This window comes from Harpia harpyja, chromosome 10 (assembly GCF_026419915.1).
Source record: "Harpia harpyja isolate bHarHar1 chromosome 10, bHarHar1 primary haplotype, whole genome shotgun sequence".
Taxonomy (NCBI): domain Eukaryota; kingdom Metazoa; phylum Chordata; class Aves; order Accipitriformes; family Accipitridae; genus Harpia; species Harpia harpyja.
Genome location: NC_068949.1, coordinates 37,301,626 through 37,319,738, shown reverse-complemented (window position 1 = coordinate 37,319,738; position 18,113 = coordinate 37,301,626). Strand labels below are relative to the sequence as shown.

The window sequence follows — 18,113 nt, the reverse complement described above, 5'->3', positions numbered from 1 at the left end:
AAATAAAGGTTATTGAATAATAAGTAAGGAACTAAAATGTAGAACACCTATGTCTTAATTAACTCAACTTTATCCAATGGATCAAATCAGTTTGCTTCATTTTAGACTAAAAATAAGGCCTTGTTTATTCCAAATATGAGTGCCCATTTAGGAGATTAATGTAGTTTAATTTTCCATTTGAAATACTAATTCAGATTTACTTTTCTGAGTCTAGATAGAAGTATAAATGTAAATCAGACTTTATGTTTCCAGCCACTGATACAGTTACTGGTGCCATTAAACCCCATGGTTCCAGAACTAGCAATCTAAGCTCCTTTTTTCTATTACATTGATTCATGGCTTTTGCGTCCAGGACCGTTGCTTGGTTTGGAACTCGCGTGCGGTTTAACTTCTTAATGTTATAAGAAGCCTGATAGCCATAGGGCAGGCTATCTGAGTGAGTTTTATTAAGATTGAGTTTTGAAAAAGTCTTTTGAGTCTGTAAGAGAATACTGCTTTGTTTATACAGTAAATCAAACTGACCAGTACTTTGAACTAGCACTGAAATCTTCAAGCTGCAGTTGAACTGATACACAAAGCTCTCTCTGTACTGTGGTTTTATGGAAGCAGGAGCTGACATGAGACGCAGATCAAGTGGAAGAGAGGAAGATGATGAGGAGCTACAGAGACGCCGGCAGCTGCAGGAGGAGCAGCTCATGAAGGTGGTTATAAGCTTGTCTTCATGCCGTTTCTGAACACCACCCAAAAAGTGCCCCTTTGTTTTCTGCAAGCAATTTCTACTAATGCCCCGATCAGCTTTATTTTATTGATATATTTTTTTTAATTGCCATTTAATAGCTCAACTCTGGTCTGGGACAACTGATATTGAAAGAAGAGATGGAAAAGGAGAGTCGAGATAGGTCAGCCCTTTCTGCCAGTCGTTACGATTCTCCAGGTAATACATGTAGGCAATAAAGCTAATAATGAACAGTGGATAATGAACACCACATATACACATATCAAGCGGTCTCCCAGAAGAGACCATTGGGAAGACTGCTTCATATGTGTATGTGTGGTATTCTCCCCTCAAAGAGTGGCCTAATTTATTAGCTGGTTTTGGTGACGGGAGGAGTGTTGTAGTTGTTTTTTAATTAGAAGAAATATGAGGTTGAGAATTTTCAGGCAATTTTGAGGAGATTTTCTAATATAGATAAGCAGTGAGCTAAAATATTCAGTGACTATCACATCACACGCATGCTGATGGGCTGGGTTATTAAATTACAATAACACATTTTGCTTAAACTGGTGGTTCCTATCACTGTTTAATCTATCCTCCCAGGGACAGAAAATCAGCAACATTTACCAATGGGGCTGCATATTCCGAACACAGCTAGTGTTTCGGCCTTGGCTGACATTTTGATTGGGTGTATTCTGTTCCAGAGCAAAAGCACAAAAGTCAACTTTGGTTAATTGGTGGCTCAGATTCTTGGCCTCATTGCAGATTTTGATATACATCTGTGGCCTTCTCGGATCTCCAGAGAAGGGTTTGGGGGTTTTGTTTCACTGTCTTCATCCACCTGCCATTGTAGCACAGCAACTGTACTTCGAGCCAAGAAGGGACAAGATGAGTCTCTTTGGAGTCATCCACTGGAGTAGCTGCCAAGCAAACTAAGATTTCCTTGTGTGCCCTGTTGTATAAGTGTGTTGCCTCTATTTATGGTCTTGGAGAGAATGTCTGTGGCTCTCCCTCACTGTCTGTAATTTTTACAGGGCCAGAGTCTACCTGCTCAACTCAGAGCTTATGACTTTTTATTAACCTTAGCACAGGTTGGAGAACTCCTTTATTGGAGATGTGTCCATCCCTCTCTGCAGTCATAATCAGTGCAGTCATCAGTTGCCTTTTGTGGAATCAGTGGTACCTTTCCCAAAGCTGCTTATTGCTGGCAACATCAGTGCCTCAAGTTCTACGTTCCATGCCCTTCTGTCATAAAAATAACATTTAAAAAGCCAAAAATTGCATTCCTATGTGGAGGATCTTGTCAGAAGGAGCTGTATTAACTCTAGCGGTGCTATTGATCATTATGCTGACAATCCTTCTATTTATCCATCTTTTTATCTGTATTTGAAAACACACCCTTGACATTCCCACGTTGTCTTTGTCTTGCTCATGCCATGTCTGAGGTTGGTGCAAATACTAAGTTGAATGCCCCTACATACCTTATTTCATTTTCATTTCAGATGAAAGCAGGGGTCACAGAGCTCTGTTGAATCATGTCATGTTCTCAGAAGTGTCACATGTGCAGGATAACTATAATTTCGGATCAGAATGCCAAATTCTCAAACTTGTTTGAATTCACTCAGCACTGCCCATTCTGATCATTCTCCTCTTGAAGTCAGTACCAAAACATCTGTCAATTACAGTGTTACAGGACTAAAACTAATAGCCTTTTCTCCTTTGTAGAAAAAAATAGCAAACTGAAACGTGAATACAGAGAGGATGTAGTACGCTAGTCATATGTATCTTGGCTTGTGCTGCAGCAGAAGCTGGGAGCATGAGTGCAATAATAGTTGCAGTAGAAAGAATAGAAAGGAAATTCATGAAAGGTTCAGAGGGTATAATAATACATAAACCACGTGTGCCACTTATGAGAGTGGAATTGAATGGACCTGCATGGGAGACTTAACAAGGAACCTATCCAGTCAAATACTGCTGATCTTAGATTCTCCTTGTTCTTTACCTTGGTCCCATTATAAGATGCGCAGCAATACTTTATCTAGCTGAGGACTAAAAAGTTATTTTTGCTCTTTTTTCTGATCCTTGAGCGTTACTTTCAACTCAGTGGAGACTACTTTGATTTTGAGCCTGGCAAAATCACAGTGTCCTTTCTTGATGACCTACCACCATGGCATGATAAAGCTGCATGTAACTTTCACAATGTGTGGAAGGTTGTGATGTGTTTGGGGCTGAGATGTTACTTTCTTAAAGTCAGTGTGTCTTAGTTGGTTATGTATATGCTTAGTTCTTTTAATTGTGTTTTTTATGCCAGTTGATTCCTCAAATGTTACTGGTTTTGAGTTTTCATGGGATGTTTCCAGTAAAAGATTTTTCCCTTCCTCATTCAACAGCACATGCTTCAGCCTCCAAAACCTCTTCTCTCCCTGGCTATGGAAAAAATGGACTTCACAGGGTAAGGAGATGGTGATTTTGAGAAGCAAAGGTGGATTTAATTATCCATGGTATTTATTTCCATATTAACTGTATTGGATTTTCAGTTTGATCAAGGTTTTTTATAAGACCATCTGAAGTCAGACAAAACTTAATTTCCCTTCCCACAAACTATATTGTTAAAAAGGCAAGAAAGCAACGCAAGAAACGTTGTGAAAATTGAGGGGGAAATAAAAGGCTTAAAGGAATTTATTTCTCCCCATATACCAACCTGCTTGTGAAGTCATGAAATGTGAATTTATGTGCATGTCCCTCTTTTCCTCTTACAGCCGGTGTCTACAGATTTTGGTCAGTACAACAGCTATGGGGATGTGAGTGGTGGTGTTAGAGGTAAGGCTAACTTTACCTAAAAGAGGAGCCTCTTTAGATGCCACTTCATTACTGAACATGTTTGATTATTTCTGCTGTTTTATTTTAAGGTTGTGGATGTGGTTACTTTGCATTTGCTCAGTATGTTGTAGCTTCCTCTGGTAAACTCAACAATTAACTCAAACTCTGCAAATACCTATTAAAAAGTTTGGGTTTATTTTGATAAATCTGCTATGTGGAGCTGATCCTTGTTTATGCCAAGGGAGTGCTTTAGCATTGGTGCACGTGGAAAGCAGGTAACGTGTATATTATCAGGAATATGTACTGAGTTCTGTTATGGTGTTTTCTTTCTCTGAAAATTACCATCCACTGCACAGTCTGAAAGAACGTGCCACAGTGAAGAAAGGAGGATAATGCCTTCCAATCCCTGTTGCTGCTCATGATTTTCATTATGACTTTGAGCTAGGTATCAGTCATTGCCTAATAAAAACTGACAATTAATATTTATGAAAGTTATGAAACTTTGAGAGTTAATGTTTTGAAATGGTTTGAGCTGAGAGAGAGGGAGGCTAGTTATCACCAAAGTGAGATTGATCCCAACCATCTTAGATACCCTATGATCAGGCATCTTCTGTTGCTGCTTGTGTCTCTTTATAGGCTGTGGAGGAATCTAGACAGCTACCTGATGGAGAGGTTAGGTGAGGTGAACCCTGCTCTACACATTTGAATTTTAGTTGGCTATTTAATCACTTGATTGTGGTTTTGTGTTTCTTAATATTTCAAAAGTGACTTGATTTTCCTGAATGAGAAGCCTGCTCGAAATGAAAAGGGCTGCAATATTGGGAGCGTTTGACTCTTTACAAAGTACAAAAGTAGGAAGGTTGCTGGCCTTAGAGAATTGGGTGGGATTTTGAAAAGATCAGGTGAACCAGAAGACACAAGGATTATCTGGTAGATTGTGACAGATTCCTGTTCTTCCACACTCTAAAACTGATGAGATTTCTCTTTTGCTTTTCAGATTTCCAGGTAGAGTACGGGTTTTCATCAATCAACTGACAACAGAACTAAAAGCATCTGCTTTTCTTGTTGAAGTCTGAATTTCTGCTGCAGGGAAGGGTTTCTTAAGACAATAGCTTTGATTTTCCTGCATGTTTAAGCATAATCACCAATGTAGATTCTTATCAACAAAAAAACAGGCACAGCCTCAGATTCTTCCTTGTTACCTCCCCAGAGCTGGGTTGAGACAGTTCACACCAGTTCTGTGACTTGCTCTGTAAAATCCACTGTCTGTTGATACATGAGTTATCTGTAATAGTCCTCTCTGGACAGCTGAGGGTGGGTTTATTTCCAGCCTCTCATACCGACCCCAGAGACATAAAGTCTCTTCTGGAGGCAATTTTCTTCCATACCAGGAGCCTTAAACTCCTCATTTTTACCATGAAATTTGCTCTCCAGACAAGATGGCTGATCAGTAGTTTTCTACAGTGCTGCCATTACAGATGAGCCAGTAAGAGGTGTGCTTTCAAATATAAACCCTTTTATTCCAAATTCTGGTCGCAGGGCTTTTTCCAGAATGGTTTGAGTCTGGCTGGCTCCTTAGCACAATCACAATATAAAATGGCAATTTAAGAAAGGGTTTAATTGCTTGGATAATTTTGTTAATGGTGTATCAAAATCATGATGATTGGAAAGAGAATAACATTATGGGAGGAGAGAGGAGTTGTCCATGTATTGTGCTCAAAATGTTACTTCGTTAGGAACAGTACCTGTGTCAAAACAGCACCTTTTTACCCTATGCCTGTTTGTGGTCATAGTAAAAATGTCCCATTGTAGAGACAAAAAAAAAAGTATCTCAGCTGATACAGTAAGTGACAGGAAGGAAAGCCCAGAGGTGTTAAGAGTGCTTTGTATGCTGTTGGGTGGGATCTGAATTAATACTTCTGATTATTTGTCCAGAGAAGAACCCTACTTAGTCACTGGGGTGGGAAAGGGCCCACCACTCTCTTGGGGTCCAGAGGTCTACCTGGGAAGTGATGTTGGTAGGCTCAGTGGGGAGCTATCGCTAGCCTTAGCAGTGACAGAAGGCTGTGGTGGCAGAGAGGATCGAAGGATCCCTCCGCATGCCTCACAGAAGTAGTAAACAGTAGCCATGGCAATGATCTATATGATAAGACTAAATATTAAGACTTGAAGGAAGTCTTAGAGCGAAGTCACCTTTGTTTTCACCACTACTTGAGTGCCTTTACCCTCTGTGTGTGTAACCTGTGTGTCTGATGTATACCTGTATCTGATGCAGTCCCTTCCGGATGGTCATGTCCCTGGAATGAGAATGGACAGAGGAGTATCTATGCCTAACATGTTGGAGCCAAAGGCAAGTGCAGATGTTATTCACTTTCCTTCAAGACAGTGAAGATTTGACTGTGAAATGCAGATAAAATATGGGAAATATCTTAGTTCCCCTGTTTTTCTTTACCTCACCTCAGTCCCTGCTCCTTCTGTGCCAAACCTCTCCCTTTGTTCTGGACTTTGCCTGTTACAGATGTCAGTACTCAGGCAGGCTGAGGGCAGCCCAGGTATGCTTCTTGGGTTAAGGAGGCTTTTCTAGAGACAAAATGAAAATACTGAAGATGCTCAATAGCTAGTTCTCTGTCAGGCTTTCACTAGCCAAAACAGCAGGCCAAACTTGATGGGAAGGTCTCAGATCTGTCAGGCTGGAAAAGTGATGCAGAATATTGTGGCTCGCAACATGCTGTTGAGGCTGTCTTAATTTAAAAATTAATGAAATACATGGATCTTTGTTACAAATTGGAAGTTAGATACCTACATGTCTGTCTGGATCTGTTCTTTAGCTCTCAGCGCTCTTAGCCTGACACCTTTCAATAATGTTGAATTCCCTATATAAGAAATTCTTCAGGAGATTTATTGGAAAAAGAGGCAATGTCAGCTGAATATAATTTAAGATATAAATTAAAATGGGTTTGCAGCTATGCCTCAAGATGTCTGAGTCAAAAATGAACATAATATGTAGAGGGGATTCAACCAGGGCTGTGTTTTAAATCTGATAACTTTCTGTATTGCTGGTGAACCTTCCAAGAAATCATGATTTTGCCAAAGTTACAAAGATCAGCATTTCTGCAGTTAAGTGAGGAGCTCGTTTTGCAAACCAGATTACTACTTGTGCTTCCGAGTCACCTCCAGACAAACTGTACAAAGCAATAACCCTAGCTTTATGAGCTGAGACCCCAGTACAATATATATTAACAAGTGTTTTTATATATTATATAAATAAGACCTTGGGGACATCCTCAACTCCTGAGATACTACTTTTTATTCCAAATAATTTCTTTTTCAGTGCAATAGAAATTCTTAAAGCCACTACTGCTGCTGCTGCACGTGGTGATTTGGAGTGTTATTTTGGGTGACAAATTCTGTCAGTATTACTAGTGATAAAATTTATGGGAATTTTCATGAGACAATAGGTCACTTGCAGTTGATGTTTGTAAGGGTGATGCTAGACCTTCAGCATGTGTGAATTGGCAGTATTTTTATTCATGTCAATGGTCCAACACTAACTTAAACCTGATAAAGTAAAAGAAGCCAACTCAAAGTCAGCATGAAACACGTGAAAATCAGTAAACTTAAGAATGACCAAATCTTACCAAACAGTTCTCCAGAAAGGACAGAATTTGTGCATCCTGCCACCCCAGATTGAGACATGCCTTGTTGTGAATATCTAAATATAAAATGTACTTATGACCGTAGATTTTGACTTAAACTCTGCCTGTTTAAATATGAAAAGTTACATTTTAGTTTCCTATAATGCTGTATATGGTAGCCATTTCCAGTATCAAACATAAACAATGTAATTCAAAGTATAGGCTTAATTGTACAATTGTGACAATGTCAGAATCTCCTAAGAATCTTATCTTAAAATTGGTATGTAAGCACACGTTATTTAAATTATTATTACTTACAATAAACTCAGTGGTGTGTTCATTGATGCCTGAATCTTATTTATTATATTTCTGTAAAGTTCATTGGGATAATTGTTGACAATGGAATGAGCTTAATTGCCTAGTACTGCACAAAAGTTGATTAGGTTCAATTTCTTCTGATGTTAAAACAATTGAATTAGTAGCATTTGATAATAGCTCAACTATCTCTCGAGGAGAGTTTTGGTGTCTCGCTCTTGTTCCCAGTGGGCAAGTAAAACAAGACCCGTAAATAACAGTAAAGGCTGAGCCAATTGCCACTGAAGTCTGCAGAAAAACTTCATTGACTTCAGTAGGGGTTGGACAAGGACCTCACTGGGAATGCTGTTTTCCTACTCAGCAGAGACATGCAATGAGAAGGGCTATAGAGAGGCTCTGTCAGAACATGAGCTCTCCTAAGTCATTCCAGGCATTTATGGAGGTGTCTGCCCAAGGAAAAAAATCCTAAACCAGAGTTTTATTTGCCAGGGATGATTCCAGAAACTGATTTTAAGGCACATGGTTTTCTGAAATCCTTTCTAAGCAGCATTGTTTCTGTTGGATTAGACTGATTTGAGACCCACTGACAGTAAACATTTTACTTCAAACAAAGAACCTGTACACGTAAAACAAAAGTAAAATCATTTATGCTTTCAGGAATAGATTATTGGCCAATAACTGATATGTTTAAGTTCTGGACATTCTTTGCAATGTGAAGGGAAATCAAGGGAAACGTTAATGGGAAATGTGCTAGACACATACTTTTCTAAAGCAGATGAAGGTGCATAAGACAAATATGTCTACAGAAGTATCTCCTTTAATCTATGTATGTATGGCACAGCCAGCAAGCACAGTGGGCAGTTGTTTGAATTTTTTAACTATCCAAAGAGGCAAAGAAAATCATGCAGTGACTTCTATTGAATGCCATAGCCCACACGAATTAATATCTTGCTTATTTGGAGTTGCTGCCTTTTTTAATGTACTTCCATCTATTTCATCTTCTAAAAGTCCACTAAGTGTCTGTTTCCTTAGAGCTGTCTACACTTTGGCAACCATCAGTTAGACCAGTAAGTGACAAATACATTTACCTTAATAAACTTACACATTGATGGATGAGAAAGTATATTGACTAGAGAGGACTCTGTCTGACCAAAGCCAGCTGCTGTAGTATATATGCCATAAAAATCAGCAGAATGGGCAAGTACATAGTGGCTCTACAATATGAGACAGTTTGATACTGAGCAAGTTCTAGCTATGTCCAGATTGGCTTGTCTTTTGTGCAACTTTAGGAAAAAAAGAAAAGAAAAAAAGCTGTGATTTCCTTTGAAAAGGAAAACAAATGTTTGTGTGGTTATGAAAATGAGAGACATTTTGTTCTTTCTGCTTTAGAATATAAATACATCTCTTTCTTCCCCTTTTATACATTGTTAACAGATTTTTCCATATGAAATGCTCATGGTGACCAACAGAGGGCGAAATAAAATACTAAAAGATGTAGACAGAACCAGGCTTGAGGTAAGAGAAGCAAGTTCCTAAATGCTCTTTCCTGCTGAAGTTGTTTGTTGTTGCACACTTGAAAGCTCAAACACTGAAGTGTGGGTCCTTGTTAGACTGGGAAGATTTCTCAGCACTAAGCAGGGAAAGAGGAGTCAGACAGGGGGAGGAAGCAGCTGCATCTCCACAAACAGTGCTGGGCCAGGAGTCTGACATCTCTGTCTCCCTGCTTATGGACTGAGCTTCTCACAACCCCCTTATGTTTTCAAGCAATTAATTATATACTTGTAAATTTGTTAAAAAGCCCCAAATTGGGGAAGTGCTTTGTAGTCATAGGATCCATGTTGGAATGGAGCAATACTTTGTTTATTCTTGGATCATCTCTTAGCTAAGAGTCAGTGTCAGCCATCCTGGAGGATCAAAAGTCTAACTTTCTTTAAGTCATCCATGAGTCCTGTGAGTTAGTTAGACTGACTGATATCCAAAAAACCGAGGATTTAAATCTCTGCCAACAGATAAAAGTTGTTTACAGCTTTGTGGATCAGAAAAACTTAAGCAGCCCAGTGGAAGGCTGGGGATGTTTAAGTCATTTGTAGTTAGTTAATCTTCTGTGGAGGTGAGTGGAAGGGGCCACAAAAATTTGGGTAAGTAACCATTTATGCACATTTTATGCACTAGTAGATACGTGATCACTAATCAGAATTCAACGGTGTGTTACATTAGTGCCACAGGGAGACACTTTCCCCATCCAGTGCACTCTAAAGTGGCTGAACAAGAAGTAACTTGTGCACAAGACAGCACCAAAAAATGTTTCATTGGCAGTAGAGAAATGTGCTGGACAGTTAGTCTGGCCAGACGTCTTCCTTCTCAAAATTTTAAATGTAGCATGTCAACCTGCAGCTCCTCTGCAAAGCTCTCCTGAAACCCAGTGTCTGTTTGAACTTCCAGATGTAAGCAGAGGTGACTAGCCTAAAGCCTGGGACAGGGACGTGCAGGAGCTGGTTTTGTTCTCTGGTCTATCACTGCTTGTTGGGTGACTTCAGACAAATCATTTTTCTGTCTCTTGCTTATTCAGCAACTGAAATAGTTCTTCTGATTTCCTTTGCAAACTTCTCAGACTTAACAAATTGCAAAATTTTATTGATTCGTTGAGCACAAGAGTTCATGAGGACTTGGATATGGGTATTGCCAAAGCAGCATTATTTCCTGCAATGGCTCTTACACAGTGATAGTGACATGAAATCCCTAAGGCACTCCTATCTCCTGTTGTGTTTCTTTAGCTTTGACTGACCATTGCCTTTTCTCCTTTTTTTTTTTTTCCCCCTTCCCTTTTGTTTTTTTTGTTTTAAAGCGTCACTTAGCACCTGAAGTTTTTCAAGAAATATTTGGCATGACGATACAGGAGTTTGACAAGTTACCTCTCTGGAGACGCAACGACATGAAGAAAAAAGCAAAACTCTTTTAATCTCCCTTTAAACAAACCAACAAAAAATGATATTGTATCATACAGTCCAAACTATTTGGAAGCAACTACTTATCCACCAAAAAGGGAAAATCACATAATGGCACCTCTGTACACAGCAATTGAACAAGATGAACATTTGCCCTCCTGGAACATAGGGAGAAAATATCTGGGCTCAGAAACAACAATGATAGTTTTCAGAGGTGTCGACCTGTTACATGATATTATACAAGATAGGAAACTGTTCTGTTCTTCTCCCTCAATGATATTCCCTTTACTTCTCTCCACAATATGATGGACTTTATTGCTAGAGCCAGGAAGTGCCCTTAGGATGCCTTGTAGACTAAAGTAGTTGTAACCACTCCAAGAACTGGAAAAGAATATATATATATATATATATATAAAAAAATATATATATATGTATGTGTGTTTGCGTGTGTGCGCACATGTATTTATAACTATCCATCTATCTATGTGTGTGCGTGTATGTATGTGTATATATGTGTATATATATGGAGAGGAAGATAGATGCTCTGTAGTGAAGGAGAAGCCCTTTGTAACTTATCTACATGGTCACATTAGGTCTTTCACGCAACTGTTTCTAACTGGCACTCTTTTGAAATGGCATCTTCTTCATGTGATACAATCTGCAAATGTGGGCACTCTGCTCACTTACAGTACATACCAGTTGAAATTCTGGAAAATGGACTCCTTGTATATATTTGCTAGGATATAGGACGTGAATTGCTGTGTGTTGTCAGTCTTCCCTCTTCCACACTTTCTGCTTGAATTAATAAGGCTGGAGCTTAACCAGTCCTTTGAATAATTTAAGATCACTTAAGTAATGGGAATGGTGGAGAAGAGTCAGTTTTCTTGTAGTTCAGTCCAGGAGATGGGTGGATGAGGGTGGGAGTGACAGAGTGAGAAAATGCTTTTTTAAGTGTGCCCTGGTTCGCACCCAGAGATTTCGGGACAGACTCCCTGCTAGTAATTACTAGTACGGCTCATCAGACTGCAGTGGAGTCGTAGGATTTTACATCAGCAGGGAAGATGGTTCTCTGCAAGCTAACACACAAATTCATCCCTCTTAGGGAGGAATGTTTATGAATTAAAAGGTACCATCAAGGTGCCATGCTCTGCCAATAGAGGCTTTTTGATTAAATTGCAGTTGCTGTTGTCAATACGGCACAGTGCATGGGGCCAAGCACTCTTTTTAGTTAATGTAGTTTTTCACTTGTGCTTGGAATAGAGGGCACAGGCTTTTTTTTTTTTTTTTTCCCTCTCTTGAAGTGTCAAAGCTCCAGCCTTGGTTATTTTTATTTCCCTTTGTGCCTGACTTGGTTTTTGAAGACAGAGTAATCATGCAAGACAGTTTCTGAGCTGCATTGAACTCCTTATTGCTTTCAGTCTTCTTCCAATATGCTGCAGCTTAAAAAAACTGCCTGTATATACCTTAACTGCTTCTGGGCAAGTCCTATACAGAGGAGGACATGAGCACCAAAGTAATTGAATGAATTCATTGCGGCTGCAAGGTCAGCTTTTTCTCTTCCTTGGTGCTTAACTGCCAATGTATACTGCACTAATGAGCCCGTCTCCTGATATGGGAGAAGGTCATTTAGGTTCTGTGTCTGTCAAAGAATATCAAGTTTTCATTTTTAATGCAGAAACTTTTGGCACTGGTGACATCGGAACCTTTGTATTTTCTGTTATATGAGACATTGGTGTTAAAATCTGGAAGTCAGGAAGGGGGAACAGTCCCGTGTAGTTGTGAGATTCAGTACAACTGTGTTGAGTTCTCTATATCACCAAATGGCACTTCACCATGAAATGTGCAGGACAGCCCAAATCCTGCCTCTTCTTTGCTGGTTTAGGAAGTCCTGTTGCAACAGATCACTGTGGTTCCTTTGATAAAATCTGAGTTGAAAATTCAGTATATAAGAGACAGATACAGGGGGTCAGCACCTGCTCCATGTCCCTAGACATAAGGGAATGGTGAGTCTATGGGACAAGCTGGAGAATATGCTACTGTGCAGATACAGCATCACGGTTCCCACTGAACAGAAGAAGCCCTCAGTGAACACTGTGACACACTCAATTGTGAGTAAGCTCTCTGGACGTTACTGAGATTGCAGCGAGGATCAGTTCAACATGTTTTCCTTCATTTTTCAGAACAAGCATCTGAAAGGGTTTTAGAGAAACACTGAGAAGTAGATGAGAATGTTAGGGGCACTGGCAGTTTGAGATGCATTTTTAAGTGACTGCTGAAACCAAATCCATACAACAAAAGAACAGCAGTGTTTTACAGTCACAGGCTTTGAGAATGCTGGAGTCTCAGAAATTCAGTGTTTGTCACCTGCAAGGCGTGGCTTAACTTTGAGATGGCTTAACTGAGTTTTAATGCACTTAAATATTAAGATTCTCCAAATTTTGCCAGCCCACAACCTACAGACAGTACTGTGCTTCTGCCTCTCAAACACAGTAGGCATCACGGGTCTTTTAGCCCAAGTCTCCTTGACAATAAACCTTTTTGATCTGAAGACTTGCTCTCTCAAGGATGTGAGCTGCCAGTCTGCGTTTTTCTGTCCCCATCTCTAGATCACTATTGAACTTCTCACAGCATATATGAATACGCTACCCAGTCATTTCAGAAATGACTAAGCCAGGTTGTTTTCTCTCATCTCTCTCCTCTCCAAAAGAAAAAAAAAAAAAAGTAAAAAAAAAACCAAAAAAAAACCCCCAAACTCAACCTCCTAGCCTGTGAAGAATGACAGGGTAATTTGTATCTGTTTCATCAACTGAGAATTTAAAACTGCAATTGCGGCTTGGGAAGGAATGAAGAGAAGCCAGTTTAGATGCTGCAGAAACAATTAATCTCTAACTGGATTTTTGGGCCAGTGCTGGTTCACATCTCACTGGAGTGGAGCATACTCAGTCAGTTCACAGCCCTCTGCACTAGACTTAATACTGCTTTATTTCTGATTAAGAACATGAAGGGTTTTCTGAGCTTCAATTTCATGCCTACAGTTAATTCCCCTTAATTATCCCAACCATCTACATGTAGACACACCCGAAGAGATCGCCTGTCCATAAAAACCATGCTGCATCCAGCCACAGAGTGTGTGTGTTTTCTGCAGTGGGCTGTTAGCAATTGTCACTGCAACATTTTCTATTCTTTCATCTGGTCTTCCCACCTAATAAAACCAAAAATGTAGCCCCAGGGAGAATTTTCTATGTAAGCAATGAATCATTTTCCTAGTTATCTATCGAGTAGCATTTTCTTGGGCAGTTCTTTGTAATTCTCCTCTTCAGTATACTCTTGAGATGTGTTAGGGGTTGGACTAGATGATCTTTAAAGGTCCTTTGCAACCCAAACCACTCTATGATTCTATGAATATGCCTTAAGTACATGCTTACGTTCTTCTATCTCCTGCAAAGCATTTGAGCTTCTGATAAAGTCCCATCAAACTCAGTGCTGTCAACAGAATGTCATTGCTAAGAGGACTGAGAACTGATTGCTTTTGTCTTGTTTTTCCCCCTTTTCTGCTTTAGGAGTGATGTAAGAGCAAGGACCTGTCAAAACATTGCAAAATAATCACACGTGTAAAATGGGATTATGTACACATGCAGGTTCTCAAACACAGGTGCACATGTAGCACGCACACTCCCCATTTGGAGTTGAGATACTATGTGAGTAGTTAACCTGGAATTTCCAAATAGTGTGTAGTGTTGAATAGATAGTGGTCCAGTAAGTTAGAAAGGTTGTCACTTCCATCTGTGCTTGTATCTGTGGCGCTTGTGGATACCTGAGATGTACTGAGTGTGCAAAAGGCAGGGTCAGTTTCCCACATCATGGAAGTGCCAGGTTGGCCACAAGTGATATCATTTAAAAGGCCTCCTCAGGCGTATGTCACCATTTGCAGCACCCATCCCTGGCACTGCTTAGATGGAAGGGTAGTACCCTGTGCAGTAGTCTTCATATTAACAGGGAATCCAGAGATCTGACTTACTCGGTTTTGTGCCCGCTCCAGATACTGGTCTGATAACTTCCATATGAACAAGGAGGGAACTGTTCTGTGTTACAGTGGGAACAGCTGGCCATACCCTCTATACCCGTGCCTTAACTTAGCATAAGCTCCAGCCTACCGCGAGTCAGAAGTTGAAATAAATATGTTGTTCATCATCTCTGAAGATAGTAGAATTAAGCCAACTTGAAGAACAGATTTGGAAATTACTAAACTCTCCACTATTTCTCAATGAAGCAATGTGATCTCTTGTGGCCTCGGTTCAGGAACAGCATCTCAACTCTGCCAGTGTCCTATCCCAAACCTGCTAAACTTTCTGTACAACTAGAAGAGTTAAGTTCTTGTGAAGTTTGCTCACAGAATTTCTTTTTTTTTTTCTTTAATTGTTTATTATCATCTTATGCTGGTGTCATTTAAGACAGGTTTTAGAGGCATCTCAGAAACATAGTTGTTTTCAGTTTGGTAAGTAGCCTTTCATTAAATATGGCTTGTGATGCATTATGGACATAGCTGCAGTGTGCTGTGAAAGGTTAGACTAGGAGAACAGTAAGTTTCTTAATAGCTGTGTGTGGGACAAGATAGCTCTGTGGCTCCAGTAGTGCTTTTATTTCTGTCAAGACAGATGTCATCTCTCCTTACAAAGTCCTGTAGTCCTAAGTCTGTGGGCCTAGCACTGAAGTGCTTGCTGCCCTTTCCCTGTTGCAATTGGGAAATCCTTTCTCAGCCGTGTAGTTCAGAGGTCCTGCTGTTCAGGGGAGGTCATGAGGAGTCTCTTTTGTAAAAGTTTGTTATGGTGAAATTAGACACATTTTAAAGTGAAATGCCTTTCTGCAAGCCATGCTTCTCCTGGACAGGTAATATCAATGGATGGAGAAGGATTAAGTTCTGGGAAGGAGGAGGGCTGGCATACGCTCATTTCTCCGGCGTTTGCCAGGGTCGTGTTTAGCAGACTTAGAGGAAAATGTGGGCATGAGCCTGCGGTTCCTATTTCAAATTGTGTGGAAGTCAAGTTTGGAGCCCATGGCTAACAAGCATCTATGCTGACATCAATGGTATGAAGCTGTTATAACAAGTGACAGAAAAATTAACTCCCAACCCAGTAAAAATACGAACATCCTCCAAACTCCTCTTGGAATGACTTATCTTGGCTCACCCTGACTTAGGAGGAGATCTTGGCATATTTGGGCCGTGGCCTCATAGAGCAGACTAAGTGGAAACCGGCCTTTCTCCCACTCCACAATTCATTGCTTTCCTTCAGAATGTGTTTGTGGAGGAGGATGTCCACATCCTGGAAGTTACCCATGGCAGTGAAAAACACCAGTCAATGATAATGATGATGCAATAGAACACGTGCAGGAAATAGGAAAATCAACTAATCTGTCCTGAAAAGCCACTCATCTTTCGATGTCAGAGAGACACTTAGGGCTTGACTCCACAGCCCCCTTCCCCATTCAGTTAGCCCCAGGTCATGGTCCAGTTCATGCTCTGTCAAACTTTTTGGCCCTGTCAACACACCTGCTAGAGTCCAGTGTAGTCTTCAGGGTAGATGCATAGCAAGGGCTGGTCTTGACAGTATGCGGTATGTTTTTACCCCATTGCTATGTAACAAAGATCTAGAGAGAGCTACTGAGCACTGTGATAGTAGTACAATGCGCCTTTCTCTTTTAATGTAGAAACACCCTTATCACTGTGGGTTGCAGGACTGCTCTAGCTGGTGGGTTTTGCCTTGTGATTTCTCCCATACACCTTTTTTGTGCTTAATAAAATAAGAAACAAAAAATCTATCACAATGCAAAGATACAGAGTTTTTAGTCAGACAACTCTGCTGGCAAGAACTATGTCATGCCCGCATTTGGCAGGGAGAGAATAAGTATTAATTTTAATGTAAGCATCAGTGCAGGAAGTGGGAATGTAATTGGCCATTAATGTTGTTTGCCTGTATGCAAAATGAATTATTTGTTGCCCAAAGGGCTTCCAGCAAGGAAATAAGATTTCTGCTAATGATTTCCTAAAGAATGCTTGTCCATGTGAAGAAGTAATACTTCCACGTGCATTGCAGTCTTTCTTTTGAGGTAGAAAGAGATGACTGAAGGCAAACAGTAACCTGTTTTGTCAGGATCACCACAGTTAATACAAGTGTTGCTCCCAGGACTTGCAAAGCTGAGTCCCATGGGACCTTGCTCCTAGGCATTAGGAAATGAAGCATTTCAAGCAGCAGAAGCAGCTACGGGAATTCCAGCGGTGCCTTACCAGGCTGAGTCTCTAGCTCCCTTAGGCGCTTTGACAGGTCCCACTGGACACTTGCCTGGGCTTTTGTCACTGAACACCCTCCAGAAAGCACTTCCCTCCAGATGCAAAACACTGAAATCAGTGGAGCCTCTCACTGACATCTGCATGCTTTGGAGCAGGCTCTTTCTCAGCTGGCTAGCCCAGGTAAGTCTCTGACTGCTGTGTATGCCCACAGCAAGGAGCTCTGTATTGCATTACCGGATCAGTCCTGTCCAAGCAGTGCAGCTTGGTGGTTGCTGACAACTCTTCCTGTAAGGGGGCCTTACAGCTGGGGGCTGGTTTTTTTTAAGCTTTGGAAACTGAAACTAATTTTTCAAAGGTATATTTCCCTTTAAATCAGTAGATTTTGGCAATAGGATTTTTTATTATTTTATTCTTCTTTTCTTGTCCCTCCACATGTTACAAATGAGCATTTTGGGGAGGTGTCCCTGTGTTTTCCATTCATCTGTGAGACAGCTCTCTTTCTGAGTCTCTGTAAAAATGAATCAATGTCTTGTCTGTACAGTAAGTCTGCTTGTAAGCATAATGAAAAGTTGAGCTGGGTTGCTGTTCTGTACAATTAGTGTTTCCACTGTCATACTGCAAACAGCACATATTGCACTTCTGTGCCACTGTAATCTGCATCACTGTTGTATTCAAGTCAATGAATAAAGTTTGGAGCTTTATTCTTAATTGCTGGATTCATGTTGCCTCATTTATTTGGCTTTTTTTTCATCTTGCAGAGTTATATCAAAGTCCTCTTACAAAACAGGATGTGCTCTCAAGAAGGAGAGAGGTGAGATATGAATGACCACAGCAGGACAGATGAACAGTTACACAGCTTCAGTGAAGTTATCACAGAAGGTTTGACAATGGTCACAAGACTTCTTGTAACTTTGTCACTAGAAATAGATATTCATAGAAACCACGTAGGAGCGTTAATTTTGTGTGGTCAGTTTGTGGTTTAAAAGGACCTGAGATATCAGCGATGTCAACTAGGACATGCTGTTACATCACCTTCATAGGCTAAATGGTTTCCTTTCTTTATCCTTGCAAGCTCAGCTAAAATTTTAGTCCCCGACTTGAAAACATATTTACATGTCATAGTATTAAAGTTAGGTGTTTGCTTAATTACCTGGAACCTGCCCAGCCTTAGTCTGGGTGTAGAAGGTAGGGGATGATGCCACTCAAGGAAATAGGGCTATAAAACACCTATGAATGTGCTGAATGCCTGGGTCTCCAGCAGACTATAGTAGCAGCAGACCTAAGCACACTGCACCTCAGAGGAATCTGTACCAATTGCTGTCAGTACCTCAGAAGAAAGACGTGTCAAGGGACTTCACTCACTATTGCATGTAGATATCCCCTGGAAAAGAAGCCAC

General features: G+C 40.4%; 1 protein-coding gene across 9 annotated transcripts in view; it reads left to right on the top strand.

The window, feature by feature from the left end:
* Positions 1 to 17,424, top strand: part of ABLIM1 (actin binding LIM protein 1) — a 147,995-nt gene extending 130,571 nt beyond the window's left edge. For 6 of the 9 annotated variants that reach the window (XM_052798382.1, XM_052798380.1, XM_052798378.1 and 3 more), the window contains 5 exons: positions 610 to 701; positions 838 to 934; positions 3,106 to 3,167; positions 3,475 to 3,535; positions 4,533 to 7,510. In XM_052798382.1, coding sequence (XP_052654342.1) covers positions 610 to 701; positions 838 to 934; positions 3,106 to 3,167; positions 3,475 to 3,535; positions 4,533 to 4,570 — 350 coding nt within the window. In that variant the 3' untranslated portion in view covers positions 4,571 to 7,510. Of the gene's footprint in view, positions 1 to 609; positions 702 to 837; positions 935 to 3,105; positions 3,168 to 3,474; positions 3,536 to 4,532; positions 7,511 to 8,919; positions 9,001 to 10,330 lie in introns of those variants that run through there. The other 3 variants (XM_052798385.1, XM_052798384.1, XM_052798386.1) reach the window with 1 other exon arrangement.
* Positions 17,425 to 18,113: the final 689 nt, after the last annotated feature.